General features: G+C 34.0%; 1 protein-coding gene across 2 annotated transcripts in view; it reads left to right on the top strand.

Moving 5' to 3' along the window:
- Positions 1–1,893: 1,893 nt before the first annotated feature.
- LOC149845409 (mediator of RNA polymerase II transcription subunit 13-like) overlaps positions 1,894–20,713 on the top strand; it is a 154,299-nt gene continuing 135,479 nt past the window's right edge. For both annotated transcript variants that reach the window (XM_089995739.1, XM_089995740.1), the window contains exons 1-10: positions 1,894–2,086; positions 2,374–2,473; positions 3,863–3,985; positions 7,138–7,211; positions 7,325–7,464; positions 7,570–7,656; positions 7,956–8,043; positions 8,129–8,203; positions 8,630–8,707; positions 8,809–8,891. In XM_089995739.1, the coding sequence (XP_089851865.1) occupies positions 3,962–3,985; positions 7,138–7,211; positions 7,325–7,464; positions 7,570–7,656; positions 7,956–8,043; positions 8,129–8,203; positions 8,630–8,707; positions 8,809–8,891 (649 nt within the window). In that variant the 5' untranslated portion in view covers positions 1,894–2,086; positions 2,374–2,473; positions 3,863–3,961. The remainder of the gene's footprint in view (positions 2,087–2,373; positions 2,474–3,862; positions 3,986–7,137; positions 7,212–7,324; positions 7,465–7,569; positions 7,657–7,955; positions 8,044–8,128; positions 8,204–8,629; positions 8,708–8,808; positions 8,892–20,713) is intronic.

The following is a 20,713-nucleotide window of genomic DNA, read 5'->3' on the forward strand; positions in this document are numbered from 1 at the left end:
GTGAACCTAACACCTTCCCTAAGAAGTAGTGAACCCACAATTTTTTTGCCAAAGTTTAGACTTTTGGGTCAGCCAAAAACCTCACCTAGACCCACCCTTTTTTTGCAACCATTGGCAGGATAAGTATTGTTATGTGCTTGAGCCCATGGGATAGGTTTGGGTTTAAGGGTAGGTTGTCTAGGTTATAAACACGGTTAGGTTAAAATTAGATTATGATAAATTTTGGGAAAAAGTTTAGTATGCCTAAATTACAAGAGATGAAATGATTTGGATTTAAGATAAAGTTTATGACACATGGAAGTATGATTTATGAGCTCAAGATCATTTTAGGAAACTGGGTTCAAAATATGTATGGACTGTATTTTGAGTTTGATAGGGTTTAATAGAAAAAATAGTACTTTTTATTATATTGAGACATAAGGTTGATTGTTTTAAGGTTGGTTAAGGATAAATGGGAGCATCTATGGTTAAAATCTCAAACTTAGATAATGTTGAATTAGGAAGATATGACTTAAGGAAGTATATTATTTGTTCAGAGCAAGTATAATATGTTGGGTTTCTTAAAATCAGTTTGGGTCAAATAATGAAAAACATGAGTTTGACTAAAGTGAGGGCTGGTTTGATTTATAGAAACTTAGTAGACACTTTTTGAGAGTTCTACTACAAAGCTGCATGTTACACTGAATGCAAGTTGGTGCAACAAGGGTTTGATCACCATTGAGCTTCACCGTCCACACTTGGCTTAGGTTAAAGATCCAAGTTCCTGATTTGCTAGAGGTCTATGCTTGGTACAAGAAGAAAGACACGTGTGAGATGGCATAGAGGCCAAGGAGAGAGAGAAGCTTAGGGGTTGAGAGAGATATATAGAGAGACGTTTTTTATAGAGGTAGAGGTTCAAACTTCATTTTATTTTATTTTTATTCTTCACGTTACATGGGGTTTATATAAAGTATAGATCAAGTATTTTTAAATCTACATAAGTTATAAACACTCCATAAAAATACTCTAAAACAAGACAACGACTAATTGATCAAAACCTAAAACTAAAAAAGTCTTCATTAGAATTAGGTAAAACTATTTAGCCTAGTCTATTCTTAGTAAACACCTCTCTTGACTTTGTCATTATTACCCAAGTCCTTTTTCTCATTTTTAGGCCGTTGTTGAACAAAGATACACATGCACCTAAGTCTTAAACAGGGGAGGTCACCCTCCCTAGGTGGGCTAGCTCACTCACTTAGTCCCAATAAGGAGCCTTTCAAGCTTAACTCCTAGGGCTGTCAATGGATCAGGTTTATCAAAACTGCCCGAACCAAACCCTATAGGGTATGGTTATGGTGAAAAATAAGAAGACCCGGGTCCAGACCCAAAGGTTTGATTAATACATGGACCCGATTACAGTTTGTGAAATTTATATCAGACCCGAGATCGACATGAGTTCTGATTAAGGCCCGCAATTTTCAATGTAAAAATTATAAAAAATATTGTTTTATCACATGTAGTTCTTATCGAGTCGGTTTCTCTTATGGTGTGTACGATTGAACTCGGGTCCAGACCTGATACCATATACAAAAATCAGGGCCAGGTTTGGTTCCACCTGAGTCTAAACAAATCCGACCCGTTGATACTCTGCTTGTAAATAACAAAGAAAAAAAAGATCAACAGGGAGAAAAGAAAAGTTAGGTCACAAGGACACTTTCCTTTATTATCGTGTCGCTATCCTTTTACATGTTACCCTTGATGAAAATCTAACAAAATAGTGTGTCTCGTATCTTTTGTGACGTGTCCTTGTGACAGATAAGGAAAGATGGGGAAGAATCAAAGAGAAAGATGAAAGCCTGCCGGGTCCCGTCCGGAGCAGGAGTACAGGTTAAGATGATGAAAGTCTCTCTAACTACGAGAGGGGTTTCTAAAAACGAGCCGTCCGTACTTACGACGCAGCGTGCGTTCGCTGCCCAGAGCGCGTTCAGACGAGTCCCTCTCCCACGCTTTATTCGCTGAGTAACCGACCTTCTCCCACTACCATCGGAACTGCGTTTTCCTCTCTCTGTAGCGCAAAGCTACCTGAACCAGCATCCAACAACAGGCGGTACCTCTCTCTCTCTCTATCTATATGTGTGCCCTAGATCCATGGCGGAACGGGTTCCCGTGTTTGTTGTGACTCAATTTCGTAGGAGTTTGTTTTTTTAGGGCTTCCCTCGATTCTGCGCGGGGTTTTTTGGTCTCAGGTGGGTTGGGTTTGGTCTCCGGGTTGTTTTTTCTGGGTTCGATTGCTATCGAGTTCTGCTTCTTGTCTGCTAGTTTCATCGTCTTTGTTTCGATTGCTGTGATATACGTTTCAAGATTCATAAGGTATCGTGTTCTTGTGTTTCATAGCAAAGAGACTGAGACTCTGCAGACCCGCCTGAGCCGTCGCCTGTCCTTACCAGCATCGCCATCGCCTCGAAGCTCCGACTGAGCCGTCGCTCTACAGGAGGCAACTCTCTCTCTCTCTCTCTATATATATATATGTGTGTGTGTGTGTGTGTGTGTGTGTGTGTGTGTGTGTGTGTGTGTGTGTGTGAACTTGGAAGAAACGGAAAGACAGAAGTGGTCACTGGCTGTGGCCGGCGAACCCTCCATCTTACAGAAGTGGGGGAAAGGAAAGGGGAATCGCCTACGAGTATGACCGCGATGGGATCACACAACTCGGGTCTTCATTGTGTAGCTTTGCAAATGAAGAGTTTATGTCAATGTTACCTGAGCTATATGCAATGCACGAAAATGATAGTGGCCGAATTGTCACCTAGTGGGATGTGATGCCCAGGTTGATATGGACGCTGAGTTGTCCATGATGGTTTTTGTGATGCATTCGCAAATCCAGATGGAGCCAATGATTTTTTTATTGTCTTTCTGTTAGTTTTTAGAATGCCTGAAAACTAGTTTGGTACTCCATTGTTAGAGCCATTGCACGTCTGGGCCATGTTCTTCCTAAAAAGCCCAAAAATAACAATACAGAAAGTAATTGGGGCCACCATTTTAAGATTCCGGTCCTCCCCCCTCTCTCTCTAAAAAAGAACTCACAACCATCATCAAATAACGATTAACAATACTTTAATTATTATTGGTAAGTTAATTCTTAATTATATATTTGTGTGTTATTGTTAAATAAATTGTTAGTGTTTCAAAGTGTAAAAATAGTGTATATTTCTCATTTTTATTATTTTTGGTTTTCAAATTTTTGCCATTGTTATATATGTTCCATTTTTATTTAAAATTTACCAAGATTTTTCAGAGATTACATTTTTTCTAAAACCTCTTGAGATTTCCCTTTGTCAATAAATTATTGAGAATAAAGGATATTTATGTCTATGCTTGTTAATGTCTACACAGAAGGCAGTGGAGTTCAGCGCGTCCCATATATGCATGTTTACATGCTGGTGTATCCACCCGGTTAACCTAGTGACTTAGTGGGTTAGCCTCATTATCCGTCCAATTCAACCCGGTGTGCAGGGAAGTCAAAAGTGCCATAGCAAGCTGGTCATCCCATTGGGTTCAAATGGCATTGTGGATTTGGTTCAGTTCAGTTTATCACAAGATAATCTGCTGGGCCAATTCCACTCAGATCCAAATTAGATTATTTTGTGTACATTATGGTGTATAGAGTATATCTTATGCTGGATTTGGTATGATGATTTTGTTCCTTTCGTTTCAAAGAGCGGACATGTCTGTACTTCTGTCCTTATCCTACAAATTTCCTATATTATATCAAGTTCAGTGTCTTTAACCTGCTTCTGTCTCAATTTATGGTATGGCCATATCAATGTTCAACGCTCTGACCTTCTTGAGTCGAGCCATCTGATTCATCTTCTCTTACTTTTTGCAGTTTCGTCGGCAAGTTGGGCCAAATGAAAATTCATATTGGTTGTGGCTACTGAGAACTTTTGGTGACTTTCTTCCCAAAAGAAAAAGGTGTATCGGGATTATGTGGACAAATGTTTTTAGAATTGTAATATCCTATTCTTTACTCATGCTTATACATTTCAATCCTTTTTTATTTGTTTTGTGTTGTCTATTGTTACATTGATAATGCCCAACGAGACTGTTGAATGCTGTATAATAATTATTTTTGTAACCTATTAGAAGTAATTTATATTTCCTATCGCTATAATCTTCCAGAAACTTGTAAAATTTCTAATTTCTTTATTTTTTCCTTGTCTCTAGTGGCACATAGTGACAATTAGTTGTTGTGCGTTTACTAATTTGTTATTCATTTGGTGCATAATTCACGAATTGCATGATAGATCTTACCCTTGGAGTCTTGGTCCATGGGGCTTCATTGCCTTTCTAGATTTGAAAGAAAAACCAGTGAACAAATGCAAATTAGGCTGTGCTACTTGTGATCTGTTGATAATGATGAATGGTGTTTGGTTTAATGTGAGAGGTGCATTTATAAACCCTGAATGTTGCACTAATCTTGGCTAAGGGCCTTAGGATCAAATTTTGATTGGGGTTATTCCCCAGCTTTTGTATCAAGGAAGCAAAAGGGTGAAATGTCTGCTTAATGAAGACTTTCCCCTGGAGTTGGACATGGTGGTATCATGGCTTCATTCCTACAAAGGATGTATGTGAAAAATGGAGAAATAGATTATTTTGTGGGCAAGGGTTCTAATATTTAGCAAGATAGTGGCGGTAAGAAGTGGGACATTGTTTTTCTTCTTTTTCATGTTTATTGTTTGTTGCAACTTGCTAACTTGTGCAAATCAATTTTGGTATTACCGTATTAGATATTTGAACTGATGGTCTTTTAGACATGTTTGGAATGGTTAAATCTTAGCATCATGGGCATGTGTAGGGTATTTCTGTAATGGAATAAGAAATATCTAAAAGGGTTTTGAAAGTTACAGGTTTCTGTTCTATATGCCATAAAAATTTTCCCTCTTTAAACCAACAATCCATTGGTGCACAACATTGTTGCTTTATGATGGAAGTAACTATTATTGATTTAGATGATGGGCATCTAACAAACCTATTCCTATTAACTGAATGATGATTGTGTAGCAGCACTCATTTTATGTATGCTTTCTTATTTAGGTTTATCTTCCTGGTCTACATTATTCTTGTTTTTCATTCAACAAGATGGGAAAGTACTTTCCATGTATTTGACCAGGATCTTTTTGATCTTCTTTGCTAGTAATCCTACATTTGATGAGTTCCTTAGTACTATCCCTAGTTTGAATTTCTAAAATTATCTAAGGATGCAGTTATATATATATGTAGTATTTCCTAAACAGTTTTATGTCCTAAATGTCCTACACACTTTTTGAAAACATAGATGTAGGCATTTTTTGCTGAATCTAAACATGTAGATGTGTATTTACTATTTACTAAAAAACATTTTGCGGGATGTTGTCGCATGTCAACCGTCTATTTTCGTTCATCTGGGTAGTGGAAGAGGGCTTGGTTGGCTTTATGGCTTAGCATATTGTGTTGATGAATCTTCTCAATTTCCGTAGTGTCCGTCACTTCTTCTGGCTAGCCATATCGGTTAATGGATTGGGGCGAAATGGCCAATGTACTCTTAGAGGTTTTGGAATGATCCAAACCCAATTATTCTCAGGAGCATGTACAGGAATCCCTGACATGGCAGGGCGAGGGGGAAACTAATGAGGAAGATGAACCTGATAGAGAGGCAAGAGAAAAAGATGTGTTCCAAAGTTTCGAATAAGGAGATTCAAACTTGTGTTGATGGAGTCTACTTCATGGCTAGAGAGGACTAGTTGTTGGCTTGCTTCACTGTTATTTATACACTGCCTAAATTGATTGACTTGGTAGCTAGCCTAAAACGTATCCTGATGGATAGAGAGAAATCCCTTTACATGCATAGCCCTCGCACCCAGGGATCCCATATGAGGTAACCAACAGAGTTTTGCTATTGCTGCTGAAGTTGCTTCCATTCCCGTATATTTTTGACTTGGAGACAGAGCAGAAGGCTAAGAGATCTTGATAGCGGGCTGGTCAAAGGCTTTTTATTCTCTCTATGCAAGTGAAGTTATTGGAGTTTATGACAACAAGTACTCAAAGGCAGGAAAGCACCCTCCATGAGTTTGGTGAAAGCATTACTTCTAGGAACCTCTCTTATCTACCAACTTTTAAGCGTCCCATCTTCTTTCCACAAGCGTGGAAACCCCGAGACCAGAGGGTGACAGGTTTATCCTTATAACCATAAGACAGCAAAAGTGTCTACTACTAAAGCTCATGTTACTTAATAAAAAATGCCCCATTTGCAATTCGGTTCATTCCATAAAGCTTTGGATTGAAGCAATTTAATGAGACAAATTGGAAGTCTGTTTATGATGGTTTAGGAGATAAGTCTGTTTATGACCTTATTGCTTTGTGTGTGCACACACGTGCGCATGCGTGTGTGTATACACAAACACCCATATGGGAGCCTACAAAATGAAATATGCAAAATGATACATGCAGAATAGGTTAGTTGTTTTTGTTTTTTTGGTTTTCTTTTTAAATCTCAACCATGCAAACGTGATCTATATACTTGATTTCATAGGGATCGGCTCTTGGATTGACCAATTCTGACATGTGGGTAAGTTTTTATAGGGTTAGGAAAGTGAACGACCCGAAAATCTCTATAAATTTTTGAGGATCAAAAAATCTTTTTGTGGTGTGACTCCTAGCAACTCAACGATGCTGAACACATCTACATGATCAGAATTGCAAAAAAGTGCAGGGAAAATCATTTAGACTCATTTTGCATGTTCTTATATAGATTATGAATTGGGGCTCGTCATGGCTTACATCTGTTTTAACCTTAAAGTGAAAAACATGTTCATTAAGTTGATTTATATACTATATTGCCAAAATGTCCAAATGTTGTATTCTTTGATTGTCTGACATTTAAAAATTCTACTCGAGTCAAGAAACAAGAATATGATAAATAAACTTCTTTGAGGCTGTTTGTGTTTCACTTAGAGAGTGCTGAGGAATTCTTGAGATGGGTGGGTCATGGAGGTGATTCTAGATAGTCTTTATTTGTTCAAAGTTGTTGACTTGCATGAGTATTTAAATAGCTTGGACATGTTCTCAACAGGTGGTTTAGGAATAAGACATGCTGGGCTGAAAATTGTTTTAAAATCCCAACAGGGCGGTCTACATCATATTTCTTGGTTTCAGTTGCTTCCTTCTGAGTCTGAGTCTGGTGGCTTCATTGAGAAAAGGCAGACCCTCCATATCTTACATGTTTCTATTTCTCTCCATGAAGCTTTGATTACATTCTGCTGATGCTCTTCTTTTTCGTGTCGTTCTGAGCTGTTTCTGTGATTTTTATCAGTGCAAAGTTTGAACAAAGAGATGCTGCTACATTTTTGGTTCTCTTATCGCATGTTCAGTTGCAGAATGAAGGATTTCTTAGCACATGGACCAATTCTTTTGTTGGTCCTTGGGATCCTTCTCAGGGTGTTCATAATCCAGGTAAAGTTCTTAAAAATGCTACTGTGCAAGTGTTTGCTGGGGTGTAGAACTTCTGCATTCCTGCTCATTGAGTGTAAGAGGTGTTTGTGTATATATGATGTGCAGATGAAAAAATCAAACTTTGGTTTTTTTTGCCTGGAAGACATTCCACAATTGTGGAAGCTGCTCAACCTGCAGTGTCAAAGTTAAGAGGTAACTTTCAGACAATTATTATTTTTGTTGTCTCATAGGAAAAGCGCCACACCCAGTGTGGTCCCATATCCATGGTGCTGTAGGGGCATACTGTTTTTTGTGCAGAATGCGTTCATCCTCACTACTTGAAACCACGTCTCCATGGTGACAGCCTAGGCACTGTACTATTGCACCAAGCAATGGCTTTTTTGTTGTAGTGATTAATGTGAATTACAGTTTTTTCTCCTCTTTTAATAATCTCCCTTTTTCTTCTGGCTCTTATTACAATTTCAATTTCAATTTCATGCTTTCGGTCGAAGTTGTTGCTACGGGGATCTGGTCAGCTCCTGGGGATTCGGAAGAGGTTGCGGTTGCTTTATCTCAGGCATTACGAAATCGTATTGAGAGGTTGGCTCTTTCCAACAGGAATTTCATTTAGTTTATTTTTGAGATCATTTAATAACATCATCTAATACTATTCTTGGTATGACAGAACACTTAAGGGGATTTCGTATGTCAGATTCGGAGATGTGTTTTCAAAAAGTCATCCTTCTGCACCGAGTGATAGGTAATTTGATCATGGTCAGCTTTATTGTTGAAGTTTGGATTGCTACTTTTGCAATTATTTGGCCTACTTTGGTTTTAATAAATTAGTTTAGTTTTTTTTAGTTGTCCATTAGAAGCAAATAAGTCGTTAGTTTTACAGTCTGGCATGATGACAGTTTGATAGTTTCTAGTGAATAGTGTCTTTGTGGCCATTGTTAGATGTGCTCCTCTTCATTATCTAGATTGTTGCAATCGCTCTCTGTTGTCTTGTTATTGTTGATGGATGTGTGGTATAGGACTTGATCCATGCTTTGCTGTCTTGCTCTAGATCTTGTTATTTACTTCTGCACTCTATGCTGTTCTTAGATCAGTATGCTTCTTACCTTATATGGTGTTGAGCTTGTTCATTCTCATAGTTTGTCTAATGTCAGAATTTGTTATGTTGCAGGAGAGTTTTCCCTACTTGTGAATTTGTCTTTTCTGCCACAGAAGATGCTATTTTTGTCCATGCAGTAATTTCTGCGAAGTTAGTGTAGCATATAGATTTTATTCCCTTGACCTTTTGTTACACAAAATTGTTCTGCTTGTGATGATGTTATTTGACTGTTTTTCGTCTTGATTTTGTAGGCGAGTACGAATGCTTTCAGGTGATGACTTGGAAAAGGTCTTGAGGCATCAGTCTTCTATTAAATTTGAAGATAAGCTTCCAGGTTTTGTTTATTATCCATAATTGTATATGATTATAACTGCGTGGCCTTAAGTTTTTGAGTTATGTACCTTATGTGGCGCCTGTATTGTTGTAAACCTTATGTCCACCTATGCTATTTTCAAGTTTTCATCTTTCTTTGATTTTTTGGCTCTAAAACATAATTTTCTCTGTATTATCATCTTTCAATGAATTTGACCTTTCTGTACCTATTGGTTTCGTTAAATGATGGATAGGTGAACCGCTATTTCTTGCATGGATCCAGATTGCTGTATCCTCATTATTTTTGTTCTGGTAGGAATTTCAATTGTATAACCTAGGTGATTTGCTTCTGGATAAGCTCATTTAGAAAACATTCTGCAAACAAGCAACAAGAATTATATTGGTCCGCAAAGTTGAATTCATTGTTTTATGCTTGATTAGCATGCTTGCGGGCCCAGGAGCAGGATACAGACATTAATCATAGGTGTAGAATTGGAGGGATTCGTTGGGCCGACTTCTTGTCGACCTTTTGATGATATTACTTTCCATAGTTTCTTCTCAGAAAAGGAAGAAAAAGAGGAATCAAAGGGGTTGAAAATGGTTCTCCATTTTCTGTGAATCTCAATATTTGAAAATGAAACATGGACATGACAATATGCACACAGATGCATTTGCACGTGTATATTTTGGTGTGCAAGTTGATGTGTGAACAAGAATAATGCTGCGTTAAATATCAGTTTTAACTGTAGGCATGCACTTAACAAGTACCTTCCAAAGCCCAAACACATACACACACACATGAAACACTTTCAATCAAAATATGAATTTATCAAAACTGAGAGGACTCTTAACTATTCCTGTTGGTAATAGAATGAATCACACTTTTACCACCAAAATTTTAACCATTAGTGGTGATTATTGTATAGCCCATTTACTAAGCAAGGAGGTGAGGCACAATCAACATATGGTGAAAATTAGAGGGCTGACATGTCCTTGCTTAGGGATAGTGGATGAAATAGGGAAAAGAGGATAAATAAATAAAAAACAGAAAAACCTCTTTCTATTTGTTATTGGGACAGGCCGTTATTGAGGTTTGATAAAATAAGTAATTTTGGAACAAGAAAATAGGTTTGTGCAAAAATTTATATGGTTCCCTTATTTTCCACCAAGTTTTTTGGAATCCTAGTCTTGAAGACAGTAGATTCAAATAAAAATGAGACTTGTCTGGATACTTCTTAAGGTATGTATGTGGTTCAATAGGAAGGTTGAGAAGACATTGGACCGTCAACTAAAAGGACACATCAAGAGAACTTATTAGAATGAGTTTTTGATTAATTGGAACTTGGAAGGGCTTGCCAAAAAGTGAGAATGATTAGGAGTGGATAGTGTTGAGAATGTAATATGGGTATATTACTATAGTGGGGTAATATCCTTTTGTGTATTTTCATGATTTATAAGGGCATTCTTGTCCCTTGTAATATTATTGTAAGAGTCAATGCAAGAGGCTCAGTTTAGACTTACTTTGGATAGGAAGTTAGAAAGAGGGGTAGACTGGTATGTGTCGTAGCTCTCATTTCTTTTCAATGAAGTTTCTCTTTGTACTCTCTCTTTTGCTTTTTATTTTTTGCTTTGACCATATCAGAATTGAAAGGGAGCTTGGACATGTGTGAATAAGAAAAAGCTTCATTTTGCATCAATTTATCATCTACCTTGAGATTCATGTTGTCATTTTGGATGAGTAAGTTATGTGGTATCGAAGACTGGGTCATATTTTCAGGTCTAGGTTGCAACATTTAGTGTCTTTAGGGATCTCTAACTGAGTCTAGGTTGGTTGTATCAGGGTTACCGGAAGCGCCTAGCTAAAAGGGGAAGCGCGCTTCGGAAGCGCGGAACGTCGCGCTTCCGAAGCGTGGGGGGAAGCGCGTCCCTTTTTTGGGAAGCGCGCTTCCCTTTAATGGGGGGCACGTCTCCCTTTAATGGGGGACGCACTTCCCTTTAATGGGAAGCGCGCTTCCCCCTCGCTTCCCCCACGCTTCCCCTGTTTTTTCAATTTTTTTGTATTTTTTATTTTTATTTTTTTCGCTTCCCCCTCGCTTCCGAGACGCTTCCGAGGTCGCTTCCGAGACACTTCCCGAATCGCTCCTAAGTGGTCCCACGCTTCCCCGCTTCCTAAAATTTTGAAAGTGCCTCGCTTCCCGCTCCCGCTTCCTCAACTGGCAACCATGGGTTGTATCAGGTCATGTAAAGGACCATGAGAGTTATAGGTTGGCAAAGAGTCACGCCTTATCTTTTGGGTCTAGGGAGGCAAACTCTGATAGACACTTTTGATCTTGTACACTTAGATATGTGGGGTTCTTAACCAGTTTTGTCTAAGGGTCATTCTACTTATTTTGTCACTTTTATTGGTAATTGTACAAGATAAACTTGGATTTACTTTATGAGAAATATAAATGAGCTTTTTGAAAGAGTTAAGAAATTTTGTGTTATGATTGAGACTCAATTTTCTGTTAAGATCAAGATTCTCCGCTTAGATTCTGGGGAAAAATATGTTAGTCATGTGCTTCAGAGTTTCTTGCAAGAGAAAGGAATAGTGCATCAAAAATCATATCCACATACTCCAAAGCATAATGGAGCTACAGAAAAAAAGAATAGACAGGGCTCTTTTGTTTTTGGGGTGGGTAACTAAATTATCAGATTATTTGCATGCCTTTTGGAGTCCTCAAATGTGGTTCTCCATATTAGAAATTATATAGTGATGCTCCTAACTACAAGTTGTTGAAAGTCTTTGGGTGTACTTGCTTTTTTTTATTATGTGAATGATATATAGATAAACTTTCGCCTCGGGCAGTAAAATGTTGTTTTTTAGGATTTTTTAATAAGTAGAAGGATTATAATTATAAACATTATGATCATGTTCGAAGGAAACTTTGCATTTCTAGATATGTAGTTTTTCTTGAGAATAAACCATATTTTGGTCATTTTAAAAACAAAGAGGAAAGTGAGGCTGACTTCTCATTTTTGGCGTCATATCCAGTAGGAGTTAATGAGAATGTAAGTATTCAATTGGAGGCGCAATCTAATGATAATAGGTTTCATCAAGTCTATTCTAGAAGACAGGAAAATGCCATTGGGATACCATTTATATAGACTAGGAGGAGGAAACATGGACCTTAGAAGCAATTATGATGTCCTTTCAACTGATTTTGAGTGCACAATTCAAGATTCTTCACCTTCGCTTTCTTTACCTCTTTACTTATGTTGCAATTCCAGAGTTTCTGTTCTTCCTACATGTTTTGTATCCTATGAATTCTTTTACTCTAAAGCATCATGTGTATTTGGCCTTAATCCATTCTTATGTTGAACCTAAGTTTTATGTAGAAATAATATGCAAAGAAGAGTGATAACAAACAATGGTTGAAAAACACATTGGAAAGAATATAAGGTTTTGTGAGGCTTTCACTTAGGGAAAATGTAGTGGGATGCAAGTGGGTTTACAACATAGAGACTAAGGCAGATGATGCTATTGAAAGGTACAAGGCTAGATAGGTAGCAAAAGGCTATGGCCAATATTGGGACTGATTAAGCTGAGAACTTTGCATCTATGTCACACATGACAACTGTAAAAACTCTGCTTGTTGTTGCAGTAAGGCATTGCAAATTGTGGTAGTTGAATGTAAAGAATGGCTTTTTAATCAGATACTTTGATGAGGAAGTATACATGAAGCTTCTACATGGGTGTACTGATCTTGAGGAATGAGAGTGTAGATTGAAGAGGGTTTTGCATGGTCTCAAACAAGCTCCACGAACTTAATTTGACAAGTTTAATTCATATGTCGGGTCTTTGGGCTTTGAGTTGAGTTATCATGATCTAGTCTTATTTGTGTCATCCTCTCCCCAAGGAAAGTGTATACTCTACAATTGAGGACTTGCACAAAATTGAAGATCCTAAGAAGAGGTTGACTAATACTTTTGAGATGAAGGATATGGGAGACTTGAAGTTGCATATTAAAAAAGACGGCTCTACTTGTCTCAACACAAGTATGCAATTGAACTTGTTGCAAACGCATCTGATAGATGATTCTAAGAGAGTAGAGTTTGGAACCTAAGATGAAGTTAAGCTCTACTAATGGAGCGGAATTGGGTCACTCAATTGTTTATAGGTAGTTCATTGGGAGTTTGATATATATGACCATCATTGGACTAGATATTAAGTGTGCAGTTCATGCAGTGAGTCGGTTTATTAACTCTTCTCGATCAGTATATTGTGCTGCAATGCTTAGAATTATTAGATATGTGAGAAACACAATGCACTTTGGTATGTTCTTCACATAATCATCTTCCTCAAAAGTTAAAAGCATATTGTGACATTGACTTTGGGGTGTCTACTTGAGATAGGATCTCTACTATAGGATTTTTTGTTTTTGTTGGGAGCTCACTAATTTCGTATAAAAGCAAAGAGCAACAAAGGGTAGCACTACCCACAACCTAGGCGAAGTATAGAGCTATGAATAAAGTTACAACTAAGATCATATGGATAAGGTGACTGTTTGGAGAGCTAGGAGTTACAGTGAGTGAAAAAATCTCCTTGTGTTGTGACAATATGCGTACCATTTATGTTGTAAAGAATGCAAAATTTCATGAGGAAGAAGCATATTGAGATAGTCTGTCACTTTAAAAGAACGTGTGAAGATGAAATTATTTCACTTGAGTAGGTATGTTTTCAAAAGCAAGTTATAGATGTGTTCACCAAGAGTCTTGTTCCTTCTTACTTTAGAACTTTTCTATCCTATGTCACATACATATATGGATGCGGGTACGGAGGGTAATGCGTGGGGATTTTTAAAAGTGTGGGTATGGGGGTACATCTATATACGTGTGCTTATTTCTCTCTCTCTCTCTCTCGCTCTATATCTATATATACATATATATAGAGTAGAGAGTAGCTGTTTACATCGATCCGTCCCTACTGCTGTCTACAAAGGCTTTTGAAGGGTTATTTTGCATTTTTTTCGAATCTGACCGTACAAATGTGTTCTATGTTGGAATGTGTACAAATACATATCAAGTGTAACACCCTCAAAATTTTAACCTTAATTATTGTTCAAATATTGAAATTTCGAGACCAACTTTTTTTTAATAAGTAAATCAGATCTTATAATACATAAACGATTTTAAAAAACGGTTAAGACTTTGGGCGGGGTGACACTAACGATAACAATCAAAACAAAATGTACGAGATATACACATTTCAAACCATGTACAATATGAGAATGAAATCTGAAGAGTTTTAATTTCATTTCAAATTAGAGTATAAAAACAATAGTTCAATCTCTACATCATCAAGTACTTAAAACGAAAAGATCATGTCTACCAAGATCGCAATGTAAGAGTGGACCCTCGAAGATGCAACTCGACCAATCTTTCGCTCCAACTACTCATCATACTTTACCTGCATTACCTGTCCTCCATAAAACGGGGCCAGACTCGCTAAAGTCTGGTAGACAAACCAAACTCAAACTTAAAGAAAACATATCAAGCATCCAAAGGCAAAAACATGATATATTATTCATCAATCATCAAGTGAGCCAAGGGGACAACATCCCATAAGTCATCCATTCAAGCATTTAAACATAAGGCCAATGTTATCAAAAATGCGCCTTGAGGCGCAAAAGGCGCGCCTCGCCTTGAGGCACGGCCCTCTGTGCCTCAAGGCGCAATATTTTTTTACAACAATATTTCTGAGACATGATCAACAAGATTTTCGTACGTTAATCTCATATATTTTCTAGTTATTTCAGTTATATAATCAGTTTCTTAGTATATTACTATATTTTAACTTTTGTTGGTTAATCTCGTATATTTTTCAGTTATGTAATTAGTTTCTTAATATATTTTAACTTTTGTTGGTTAATCTCATATATTTTCCAGTTATTTAATCAGTTTTTTAGTTACTTTTATATGTTAATCTCATATTTTTTAGAATAATCTCATATATTTTAACTTTTGTAGGTTAATCTCATATATTTTCCAGTTATTTCAGTTATGTAATCAGTTTCTTAGTATATGTTAACTTTTGTTGGTTAATCTCATATGTTTTCCAGTTATGTAATCAGTTTTTAGTTACTTTTATATGTTAATCTCATATTTTTTAGAATAATCTCATATATTTTAACTTTTGTAGGTTAATCTACTATATTTTTCAGTTATTTCAGTTATGTAATCAGTTTCTTAGTATATTTTAACTTTTGTTGATTAATCTCATATATTTTCCAGTTACGTAATCAGTTTTTTAGTTACTTTTATATGTTAATCTCATATTTTTTAGAATAATCTCATATATTTTAACTTTTGTTGGTTAATCTCATATATTTTCTAGTTATGTAATCAGTTTCTTAGTGTATTTTATCTCTTGTTGGTTAATCTCATATATTTTTCAGTTATGTAATCATTTTTTTAGTTACTTTTATATGTTAATTTCATATTTTTTAGAATAATCTCATATATTTTAACTTTTGTTGGTTAATCTCATATATTTTCTAGTTATGTAATCAGTTTCTTAGTATATTTTATCTTTTGTTGGTTAATCTCATATATTTTCCAGTTATGCAATCATTTTTTAGTTACTTTTATATGTTAATCTCATATTTTTTAGAATAATCTCATATATTTTAACTTTTGTAGGTTAATCTCATATATCTTCCAGTTATTTCAGTTTCTTAGTATATTTTAACTTTTGTTGGTTAATCTCATATATTTTTCAGTTATGTATTCAGTTTTTTAGTTACTTTTATATGTTAATCTCATATTTTTTAGAATAATCTCATATATTTTATCTTTTGTTGGTTAATCTCATATATTTTCCAGTTATGTAATCGGTTTCTCTGTATATTTTATCTTTTGTTGGTTAATCTCATATATTTTCCAGTTATTTAATCAGTTTTTTAGTTACTTTTATATATTAATCTCATATTTTTTAGAATAATCTCATATATTTTAACTTTTGTAGGTTAATCTCATATATTTTTCAGTTATTTCAGTTATGTAATCAGTTCCTTAGTATATTTTAACTTTTGTTTTCCAGTTATGTAATCAGTTTTTAGTTACTTTTATATGTTAATCTCATATTTTTTCCAGTTGTGTAATCAGTTTTTAGTTACTTTTATATGTTAATCTCATATTTTTTAGAATAATCTCATATATTTTAACTTTTGTAGGTTAATCTAATATATTTTTCAGTTATTTCAGTTATGTAATCAGTTTCTTAGTATATTTTAACTTTTGTTGGTTAATCGCATATATTTTCCAGTTATGTAATCAGTTTTTAGTTACTTTTATATGTTAATCTCATATTTTTTAGAATAATCTCATATATTTTAACTTTTGTTGGTTAATCTCATATATTTTCTAGTTATGTAATCAGTTTCTTAGTGTATTTTATCTTTTGTTGGTTAATCTCATATATTTTTCAGTTATGTAATCATTTTTTAGTTACTTTTATATGTTAATCTCATATATATTTTAACTTTTGTTGGTTAATCTCATATATTTTCTAGTTATGTAATCAGTTTCTTAGTATATTTTATCTTTTGTTGGTTAATCTCATATATTTTCCAGTTATGCAATCATTTTTTAGTTACTTTTATATGTTAATCTCATATTTTTTAGAATAGTCTCATATATTTTAACTTTTTTAGGTTAATCTCATATATCTTCCAGTTATTTCAGTTATGTAATCAGTTTCTTAGTATATTTTAACTTTTGTTGGTTAATCTCATATATTTTCACTTATGTATTCAGTTTTTTAGTTACTTTTATATGTTAATCTCATATTTTTTAGAATAATCTCATATATTTTATCTTTTGTTGGTTAATCTCATATATTTTCCAGTTATGTAATTGGTTTCTCTGTATATTTTATCTTTTGTTGGTTAATCTCATATATTTTCCAGTTATTTAATCAGTTTTTTAGCTACTTTTATATGTTAATCTCATATTTTTTAGAATAATCTCATATATTTTAACTTTTGTAGGTTAATCTCATATATTTTTCAGTTATTTCAGTTATGTAATCAGTTTCTTAGTATATTTTAACTTTTGTTTTCCAGTTATGTAATCAGTTTTTAGTTACTTTTATATGTTAATCTCATATTTTTTCCTGTTATGTAATCAGTTTTTAGTTACTTTTATATGTTAATCTCATATTTTTTAGAATAATCTCATATATTTTAACTTTTGTAGGTTAATCTAATATATTTTTCGGTTATTTCAGTTATGTAATCAGTTTCTTAGTATATTTTAACTTTTGTTGGTTAATCTCATATATTTTCCAGTTATGTAATCAGTTTTTTAGTTACTTTTATATGTTAATCTCATATTTTTTAGAATAATCTCATATATTTTAACTTTTGTTGGTTAATCTTATATATTTTCTAGTTATGTAATAAGTTTCTTAGTATATTTTATCTTTTGATGGTTAATCTCATATATTTTTCAGTTATGTAATCATTTTTAGTTACTTTTATATGTTAATCTCATATTTTTTAGAATAATCTCATATATTTTAACTTTTGTTGGTTAATCTCATATATTTTCTAGTTATGTAATCAGTTTCTTAGTATATTTATCTTTTGTTGGTTAATCTCATATATTTTCCAGTTATGCAATCATTTTTTTAGTTACTTTTATATGTTAATCTCATATTTTTTAGAATAATCTCATATATTTTAACTTTTGTAGGTTAATCTCATATATCTTCCAGTTATTTCAGTTATGTAATCAGTTTCTTAGTATATTTTAACTTTTGTTGGTTAATCTCATATATTTTTCAGTTATGTATTCAGTTTTTAGTTACTTTTATATGTTAATCTCATATTTTTTAGAATAATCTCATATATTTTATCTTTTGTTGGTTAATCTCATATATTTTCCAGTTATGTAATCGGTTTCTCTGTATATTTTATCTTTTGTTTGTTAATCTCATATATTTTCCAGTTATGTAATCATTTTTAGTTACTTTTATATGTTAATCTCATATTTTTTAGAATAATCTCATATATTTTAATTTTTGTAGGTTAATCTCATATATTTTCCAATTATTTCACTTATGTAATCTTTTGGTTAATCTCATGTAATTTCCAGTTATGTAATCAGTTTTTAGTTACTTTTATATGTTAATCTCATATTTTTTAGTACTTATTTGAGATTTTCTATTTCTTATTGGTTGTTATTTCATCACTAAAGCATTTATTTATTTATTTATATGTTTAGATATTTTTTTATAATTTTTTAAAGTTTTCAAAAAAAATATTTGAGGCTTACGTTTTATGCCTCTCCTCGGTTTTTGGTGGAGCTCCTCGCTACGCCTCAACGCTTTTTACAACACTGCGTAAGGCATTTAAAAGCATTCCATCACTTAATATGTCATTCAACATGAAGTCACATTATAAGGCATAATTCACATGCATTCAAAACGTAGAAGTCATCACTTGAATATATAAATGCATCTAAGACATTTGAGGTCATTGCATCATTTTCATATTCATTCATAATTTTTATAAACAATAGGTGAAATCATATTTGACCATGCCAGCGTGAAACACACACATATACTTTTCAAGTAAATCTGTTAGATATTCATGATTTGCATTAATAATGATATATATGTGTGATATATTCAAATGAGACAATCATAATGCAATCATTTGCAGTATAACTATGTAGACGAGATATGTCATTCACCTAATATGTCGACCTAGTTATTTGTAGGCGTGATGTGTCTTTCACCTGGACGCTAACATAAACATCACAATCATAACCTCATAGCAAGATCTAAAATCAATAAGAATTTAATTCTCACATCTGAGTTCAGCATATACTCATACTACAACAAAAAAGTCAAATCTATAGATTCATAACTAACTATCTCAATAAACTCAGAAGATCATCACAATTCATCATAACATTTTATTTATTCATAGTAAAGATTTACAAGATCTACACCGGATCACCTGGTTTGTGTAGTGTACAACCTCATAAGGAGTTACCGCCCTAGACAGATGACCTTCCTGATCTTGGACAATACACTTCCTCACAAGAATATACCGTCTTCACGGGTTACCTGCTCTTGGACAATGCACTTCCCTACATGGACTTACCTTTCTAGCTGAATTACATGATCTGGTCATGCACACCCTTACAGAAAATCCTTTGGGAACAGTTCCTCAACGAGTATCAGTGAAAACTATTGTCATACATGCATCAATACAAATGATCACTCTCACGGTCTATAACCACTAACACGGGCACAAGTATGTATACAATCAAAATGCATCGCATCGCACATCATTTCATATGACATCTAAAATCATAAAATTACACATTTAATCAATATGGTTCCATGAATCATAGTTCACTATTGAACTTAAACATTTATCGCATTCTTTCATAATTTCATATCACATGACATTTAAATCCTATCATACATAAGCATATTATCCTACATATTATATCATCGTCGCAAGGAACATTGCATTTCGTAAATTGAACCTCGAAGTATACATAAACAAAACATGAGTTCTATGCATATATACGTGAACATGCACATTTCTTAATACAAAGCAACTAAACCTCAACATACATAATTTTTACGTAATTTGAGTTATGCACGCAGGATTAAAGTCATATATACATTGTTTTACCACGTGAATCAGTATGCAAAGCAAGCATTTCATGCATAATGTGCCTCACACATAGTATATATATACATATATTAATACCATTCACACAAATTATGGTTCGTTCTTGAGAGCACGAGACATATTAGTCCATGCATAATGGTATTTGCATAATCCTATCATGAACATGATTCTATCGCTCATGATTACACAATTATTATTTCACACTAGTATTCAATATGGTCATGTCAAATATATCAATTTATGCAACATTTATTCACACAAATGCATGCTCAAATATGTACCTACAAGAAACACACTTTATTTTTTGCTATCTAAAATCATGACGAGCATGATTTTTTAACTACGATAAAAAAATCACTTTTATTTTCATACATTCAAATCATGCTCAACATGATCTCCGAACTACAATTACAACAATCCTAGATATCTATAACTAAGTGGTGTGTGTGAGCAGGAAAGTGTTGTATACAATAAAAACAAATTTATTGGGAGATGCATTTGCACCACCTACTTACCACGTGCGTTTACCTGATTTGCATTTCGTATTGCATTGCATTCAATGCACATTGGTTTATGACTGTTTTGATACTTAGCGTAAGTATTACATTTTTAGTATATCCTGCATTCAAATCAGTTAAACATATAGACAACCATAGCAACCCTAGATATCTACAACTACGTGCGGTGTGTGCGCATAACTTGTATTTGCAATTCATTGAAGTATTTAGCACATCTTGCTTATGCAATTAGTGCCTAAACATGCTCTCTACAAGTTCAGTTAAGAAAACTTACTTTGATAATGTTTTAAACAATGAATCGAAACCCAAAAAACCGAGGAGTTTCGAAGTCCGGAAAGACCGTTACCCAAGCAATACAACAAACCCTTAGTGTGCGACCACCCACAAATGCCCAAAACTTTAAAAATGCCAATTATACCAAGATTAGTCAAAAATGACAAATTATCCTATAAACCATTACCAAGAGCCACGTAACACACAAATACACTCCAATAATTTATAAATTCTATAAAAATACATTTAAATATAATTTATATATAAATAGTGATTTATAGCCCAAAATAATTCTATAAATGCAAATTATGCCCTGATTGGTGAGAAATGAACAAATGAACATGTAATATATCAAT

The sequence above is a fragment of the Nuphar pumila genome, chromosome 2 (assembly GCF_984573655.1).
Source record: "Nuphar pumila chromosome 2, dmNupPumi1.hap1.1, whole genome shotgun sequence".
Lineage (NCBI taxonomy): Eukaryota > Viridiplantae > Streptophyta > Magnoliopsida > Nymphaeales > Nymphaeaceae > Nuphar > Nuphar pumila.